The sequence below is a fragment of the Colobus angolensis genome, unplaced genomic scaffold, assembly GCF_000951035.1.
Source record: "Colobus angolensis palliatus isolate OR3802 unplaced genomic scaffold, Cang.pa_1.0 Scaffold197, whole genome shotgun sequence".
Lineage (NCBI taxonomy): Eukaryota > Metazoa > Chordata > Mammalia > Primates > Cercopithecidae > Colobus > Colobus angolensis.
The window spans coordinates 4,374,328-4,382,005 of NW_012115121.1; the positions used below are offsets into that span (position 1 = coordinate 4,374,328).

General features: G+C 39.3%; 2 protein-coding genes across 2 annotated transcripts in view; one reads left to right on the plus strand and one right to left on the minus strand.

Annotated features, from left to right (window-relative positions):
- Window positions 1-7,678, minus strand: part of MCM8 (minichromosome maintenance complex component 8) — a 49,586-nt gene that overhangs the window by 8,950 nt on the left and 32,958 nt on the right. The window contains exons 14-15 of the mRNA XM_011941053.1: window positions 2,346-2,541; window positions 385-604 (exon numbers count right to left, since the gene is read on the minus strand). Coding sequence (XP_011796443.1) covers window positions 385-604; window positions 2,346-2,541 — 416 coding nt within the window. The remainder of the gene's footprint in view (window positions 1-384; window positions 605-2,345; window positions 2,542-7,678) is intronic.
- Window positions 6,985-7,422, plus strand: LOC105511007 (60S ribosomal protein L26-like). Its single transcript, XM_011941012.1, has one exon. It carries the CDS (start codon window positions 6,985-6,987, stop codon window positions 7,420-7,422), a length of 438 nt encoding a protein of 145 aa, XP_011796402.1.

Sequence of the window (7,678 nt, forward strand, 5' to 3'; positions counted from 1 at the left end):
TACCAGGTTCAAGCAATTCTCCTGCCTCAGCCTCCTGAGTAGCTGGGATTACAGGCACACGCCACTACGCCCAGCTGATTTTTGTATTTTTAGTAGAGACGGGGTTTCATCATCTTTAGTAGAGACGGGGCTGGCCAGGATGGTCTCGATCTCTTGACCTTGTGATCTGCCTGCGTCGGCCTCCCACAGTGCTGGGATTACAGGCATGAGCCACCGTGCCAGGCCAACTTAGATTATTTCAAATGAAGTTTACATAAACTCTAGTATTGAAATATTAAAAAGTTCTGATAAAAAAAAGTTTATATCCTGCTCTACAATAAGCCACACACTGAACTTTGACTTTCAAACAGAACGAAACTGAATAACGAGAAGAAACATTTATACCTTTAGTCTTTCTGATAATGGTTTCTCAGAAACTACTTCAAGTACTGAAGTATTTGAATCTTGACTATTCATACGAGCTACTGTGACACTGCTAATGGTTCTCTGCTTTCCAGCTCTTATTGCAATCACATGTTCAGAGAGTAAGTGATCATGATGTTCATTTGGAGTATCTAACAGGATAAAGACCAAATCAAATCTGGATAGTAGTGCACTCCCCATTCTACGAAGCATGAAAGAAAGAAGAAACAATGATTGGAATCAAAAGGAAAAACTAGAAAATTGTTTACTCACTTGTTTACTACTCAAGTTCCATGCAGAACTTGAAAAACCAAGATTTAGGTTAAAGAAATAAGCAAATAGCTTCCTGGATTTGATATATCCACCCACTGCAACATGGGCACAAGAATTACATGTATCTACTCTGGGTAGGTTGAGGACATGGCCCTTTCTCACACCACCAAACCCACTGAATTCTTCTTTATGTCCTATTATCACTAATTAGCAATACTGCTACATGACATATCAGAGGTTATCTAGTTCAGTATTTTGTTCATACTATTAAAAAACAGAATCCAAGTCCCCTGGATTTTTGTTCAATAGATCTTTCTGATTTTTCTAATACAGCACTTTGTCATTTTACTAAAGAAAAACTACTAGTAGGTTGACTTTTTTTGGTGGTGGTGGTAAATACCCTAAATCTCCAAGTACAAATTGTATATTTCACTATGTATCAAAGACTGTTTCTATATTGATACATTATTAAACAATAGGAAATTAACTCTACCCCCACTAGGCTTAAGGTTCTAATTTTTTAGGAGGCACTCTTTTGTCTTTTTCTCACTTTTGTATCACTTATTTTTCCTTTCCCACACATTTTGTCCAAGGTGTACAGAATGAATTAGAAGAGAAAACATACAGATATAAACATTGTTTCTGAAAAAAGCGGGATCACACCACATATTTAAGTATGTTAATGTGCTCTTCTCACTTAATAGTACAGCACAGACATGTTCCCCCATTAGTACATACAAAGCCACTTTTGTTCTCATAATCACTACAGTCTTACTATAGTTTTAAGGCGTTTCCAATTTTTGGCAGCAATAATGCTGCAATACCATGCTATAAACCTATCATTGTGCACTTGTATGACTATTTCTGTCAACAGTAGTCCTAAAAGTAGAGCGGCTTTAACAAACAGAATGTGCATTTAGAATTGTGATTAACATACCAAGGGGTCCTTCAAAATAATAAATTGTGTATGTGAGAAACAATTTCTTTTTTTTCTTTGACATGGAGTCTCACTCTTGTCACCCAGGCTGGAGTGTGGTGGCACAATCTCGGCTCACTGTAACCTCCACCTCCCAGGTTCAAGCAATTCTGCCTCAGCCTCCCAAGTAGCTGAGATTACAGGCGGCTGCCATCACGACTGGCTAATTTTTGTATTTTTATTAGAGACGGGGTTTTGCCATGTTGGCCAGGCTGGTCTCAAACTCCTGACTTCAGGTGATCCAACCGCCTCAGCCTCCCAAAGTGCTGGAATTACAGGTGTGAGCCACCCGCCCAGCCAGTGAGAAACCATTTCCACACTACTTTGCCAATAATGATTAATATTTAAAATGTTTGCCAATCTGGTGGATCTCATTGGTACTTCATTGTTTTCCAGCCTCCCAAAGTGTTGGGATTACAGGCGTGAGTCACTTGCCCAGCCATTGAAAAACAATTTCCACACTACTTTGCCAATAATGATTAATATTTAAAATGTTTGCCAATCCGGTGGATCTCACTGGTACTTCATTGTTTTACTTTGCAGTGTTTAAGCACATTTTTGTGCATTTATTGGACATCTGTAACTACTGTGAACTATCCATGTATTTCCCATGTAGTTCTGTGAACTATTTCTTTTTCTTATTGAATTAGAGTGATTCAATATATTAAAGGTATAAATATTTGAAGAGACTTACTTTAAATTCTCAGAAACTGTTTTGGCTTTATTGTAATGTCCTCCAACTGGATTTGCAGCAGCAATAATGGAAGTTCTTGCAGGAAGGCTACAAACCACACCAGCCTTAGCCAGACTAATACTTTGCTGCTCCATGGCTTCCAACAAGGCTTGATGTTGATTCCCCATCTTATCAAATTCATCGATTCCACAAATACCTACAATCAAAGTAGAACAATGCAGACAAAAACATTTTTTCTTTGGTCGAGTTTCAAATTTTATAGGATAGAAATTGTTTGGCAATAATTATTGCCATTTGTTTCAGCAGTTAAAATTATAAAATGTCATACAATGGAGAATTACTGTTTGTTTCACCACAAGTAATACATTTGTCTTATTTAACTAAGTTTTCTGTAATAGTTATTCCTTTAGCATTTTTCATATGCAAGGCACTGTGTTGTGAGGATTACAAAAATGAAGAGGAGGTAAGACTAACCCTCAAAACGTTTAAGTACTTAAATTCAAACGGGTGAGATTTTATACACACACACACACACACACTTTAATAAGTATACTTCAAAACACATATAATAAGTTTATTATGTTTAATAAGTATATTTCAAAACCTATACCAGGTATTGACTATATACTTCCATGCACTTACAGGGAAATCACTTAACCTCTTTAAACATAATACAATGCACCACCACTAACTAAAGGCACTGTATGTACCAGGAATGTCATGTCTATTGCATTAAGTTATTGGAGATTCTCTAACATTACCTTGTAATATTTGTCTTCCTTTCTCCCCATACCAGTTAGGTTAGTATCTGGGGGTCACATCTGAAGGGCTTTGCTGTGGTTAAACCCCTCCGTATCTACTCTACACCCAAGTAAGCCTTGCTAGCACAGAGGAGTATATGGAAAATAACTGCTGATTAGTCTTTTTGACCCCCAGCTGCTAACCTAACTGGTATGGGGAGCAGGGAAGACAAATAATACAAGGTAATGTAGAGAGTCCCCAGTAACTTGTGCAATAGACATGACATTCCTGGTACATTCAGTGCCTTTAGTTTATTTCAACAGATTTTATTCCACCCTTGAATCCATTTCTGGTTTCACGTTTGGGTTTTCTACTTCACGGAACCAATTATGTTGAATTTCCTTTGTTCTCTCTGTTACTTCCCCTCTAATTGCATTAAGCTTTGTTCTTTTGCATTCGCTGTGATTATCTCAAGCGTCTCCTCTTTATAATTTCTCATTCAGCAGTGTCAATTTTACATATTAGTTTAATAACACTGTTAGTCATCAATTTGTCTCTCGTATCCTTATCTTTTTGTTTTGAGCTATTTCATTAAATTTATGTTCTTATCAAACATGAAACACTCAAGGGAAATTTTCATTTGTTCCTTAGATTATAATTTTGTCTAGACTGAGGTCTTTTATTGGGCATATTAAATGTGTCTTTCTTCCTACGTTATTTCTTCATAGCTGTTATGCTGTCTCTTTATCTTGCTCATATATAATAATGGCTGCTCTGTCCAAACCTATTTTTTCCAACACAGTATACATGAATTCTTGTCAATACTCTTTTCCCAATGTAATTTCATCCCATTTTTTCCTTTCCAGCTACAGTTTGCACTTTTTGGTAATCTCAATGATTTAGGAGGGGGAAGCAAGGGGGGGCTTTGTTGAACTTTGTGCCACCTTTCTTGCTGATCTCTCTTCTGAGGGTTTACTCCCTCTGTTGGGAATGTGTCCCATATTCATGGCAGGGGATCCCAGTACATTAGCCTGTTCCTGCTGTTCAGTGTGGAGCTCTGGGACATGGTGAGCCTTCCCTGCCTGTGCTAAGATCCCAGCAGTGGTATACTCATAGGCTTTATCTCCACCTTTCCCTGGGCTGTCTATTGCTCTGCCTGCCTATACCTCTCTGGATTCACGGTATTACTGGAAATTATCAAGACTGCTAATACAGTTCCTCAGAGATGGGGACGGGGTAGGAACAAAGTCAAGCTACTTCCTACTCTGGCTGTCACTGTTCAAAGTGGAAAGCAGGAGCTGGCAGGCCTTTTCTGCAAAGATGCAGAAGTACATATTTTAACTTTCACAGGCCATGCACAATCTTACATATTCTTGGGCTTTTCTATTTGTTTGTTTGTACTTTACAATCTTTTAAAAATATAAAAGCCAGTTTTAGCTTGTGAACTGTACTAAAACAGGCTGCTGGCTGGTTTGACCTATAGACCAAAGTTTACTGACCCCTTGTTTTAAAGCATAAAACATAAACTTTGAACTTTTTTTTTTTTTTTTTTGAGAGACAGTTTCGTTCTGTTACCCAGGCTGGAGTACAGTGGCACCATCATGTCTCACTGCAACCTCCATCTCCTTGGTTCAAGTGATTCTTGTGCCTCAGCCACCTGAGCAGCAGGGATTACAGGCATGTGCCACCTCACCCAGCTAATTTTTGTATTTTTAGTAGAGATGGGGTTTTGCCATGTTGGCCAGGTTGGTCTCAAACTCCTGGTCTCAAGTGCTCCGCCCGCCTTGGCCTCCCAAAGTACTGGCATTAAAATTTTTTTTAAAAACCTCCAAATCACCTTCTACTTCTAGTTAATGAAAAGTTTCATGGTTTCATTAGTATCATCTTTTTATTACTATATTTTACCTGGTACTTAGCAAAGATAGTCTCACTTCTGATGAGCTATATAAGAACCAGATACATGTTTTTGGTATTTATTTATTCAGCAAATAGTTACTGGATATAAATGCAATAAACGTATAAATTTAATAAACTGAATGCCTTCTATATAAAAGTACTATGTTCTAGGCATGCCGGGTATGGCAGTGAAAAGATAAAATTCCCTGCTCTTGTGAAGCTTACGTTCTATTCAGCCAATACGGGGGGTAGGCAATAAAAAAGTAAACAATATAGAAGGTAAAAAGTGCTATGGAAGGAAAAAGTAGACTAGGGTAAGGAAAATAAGGTCTGCTAAGGTGGCAGCCAGGGCAGGAGAGGTTATAAGTTAAATTACAGTATTTAGGGAAGGCCTCACTGGGATCAGAACAGTTGAGCAAAACATGAAGGAGGAAAGAAAACAAGCCTTTGCAGCTCTATCTGGGGTAAGAACATTCCAGGCAAACAGAACAGCAAGTACAAAGGCCCTTATGAGGAAATGTGACCTGCCTGGTGTGCTGGTGGTGTCCAAGGTAGAGCGGCCAGTGGAGCTAGAGTAGAGGAAACATGGGAAGCAGCAGATAAGGGGGCAAAAGAGGTGAAATGCCAGAACACGAATGGCCCTGGGCCACTCTCAAGACTTGGCTTTCACTCTGAGCAAGACGGGCAGTTACTGGAGGGTTGTGAGCAAAAGAGTAACATAATCTAAATTTTAATGAGATTACTGTATTAAAAATAACAGGAAGGGGCAAGGGTGGTTACAGGTATGCCAATTAGGAGATTACAGTAATAATCCATGTGCGATATGACGGTGCCATGGACCAGGGTAATGAAGAAGTGGTTAGATAGTGGATATATTTTGACGGTAGAGTCAACAAGATTTGCTGACAGATTAATATGGGGTATAAGAAAAAGTCAAGTATGGCTCCATGTTCTCTGATTTGAGCAATTAGAATGAGAGAGTTGTCATTTACTGAGATAAGGAAGACTCTGAAAATAGATTTGAAAGGCGAAATCAGGATTTTAATTTTAGACATGTTAAGTTTGAGAAATTTGTGGAGATACTGTGTAGACAATAAGAAGTATGTGCCTGATATTTAAGGGAAAAGAGATTATAAATTTAGAATTTTTCACAGATAGGTAGGTAAAGCCAATGAAACAATACAAGATCACCAAGAAGGTAAATACAGATCTAGAAGACAAAAGGTCCAAGAACTACACCTAAGTTAACAGGTAAGAGGGTGTGGAGATGAAACCAGTAAAGACTGCAAAAGAAGTAAAGAATGAAGTAAAGTGACCTGGAAACCAACGAGAGTTAAGGGTCTCAAGTAGGAGGAAGTGATTAACTGTGTCAAATGTGGCTACTAGGTCCTGGGTTCAGAAAAGTGGAAGTCACTGGAAAACCAGAAGGAGCGAACAACCTTAACTAGACTGGAATCTGGGCACTGCCTGACAGGAACATGTTTTTCCAGTAAGGTGAAGGCATCACAAAGAGAAACTTAGGTGGCAAAGCCCAGTGTAGAGGTTTCTTCTTGCTGGGCCCTATGCCTGGATTTCTTATCACCTATGACTCAAATCCTCAAAAAAAAAAACAATGAGTTGGTTTACAATACGGCAAAATTATTCATTCTGAAGTAGGCCAGGTGCAGTGGCTCATGCCTGCAGCCTGTAATCTCAGCACTTTGGGTGGTGAGGTGGGTGGATCACTTGAGGCCAGGAATTCAAGACCAGCCTGGCCAACATCGTGAAACCCCATCTCTATTAAAAATACAAAAATTAGCTGGATGTGGTCATGCACACCTGTAATCCCAGCTGCTCAGGAGTCTGAGGCACCAGAATGGCTTGAACCTGGAAGGCAGAGGTTGCAGAAAGCTGAGATTGCACCACTGCACTCCAGCCTGGGTGACAGAGCGAGACTCTGTCTCATAAAAAGAACAAAACGCTCTCCCCTTTTGCGGCCATCACCGAAGCGGGAGCGACCAAAATGAAGTTTAATCCCTTTGTGACTTCCAACCGAAGCAAGAATCGCAAAAGGTATTTCAATGCACCTTCCCACATTCGCAGGAAGATTATGTCTTCCCCTCTTTCCGAAGAGCCGAGACAGAAGTACAACGTGCGATTCATGCCCATCCGAAAGGATGATGAAGTTCAGGTTGTACGAGGACACTATAAAGGTCAGCAAATTGGCAAAGTAGTCCCGGTTTACAGGAAGAAATATGTTATCTACACTGAACAGGTGCAGCGGGAAAAGGCTAATGGCACAACTGTCCACGTAGGCATTCACCCCAGCAAGGTTGTTGTCACTAGGCTAAAACTGGACACAGACGGCAAAAAGATCCTTGAACGGAAAGCCAAATCTCGCCAAGAAGGAAAGGAAAAGGGCAAATACCAGGAAGAAACAATTGAGAAGATGCAGGAATAAAGTAATCTTACATAAAAGCTTTGATTAAAACTTGAAACAAAGAAAAAAAAAAGAACAAAACATCTAAAGTAACAGCTCTAATCTTTTTTTTTTTATTTTATTATTATACTTTAAGTTCTAGGGTACATGTGCATAACGTGCAGGTTTGTTACATATGTATACTTATGCCATGTTGGTGTGCTGCACCCATCAACTCGTCAGCACCCATCAATTCGTCATTTATATCAGGTATAACTCCCAATGCAATCCCTCCCCG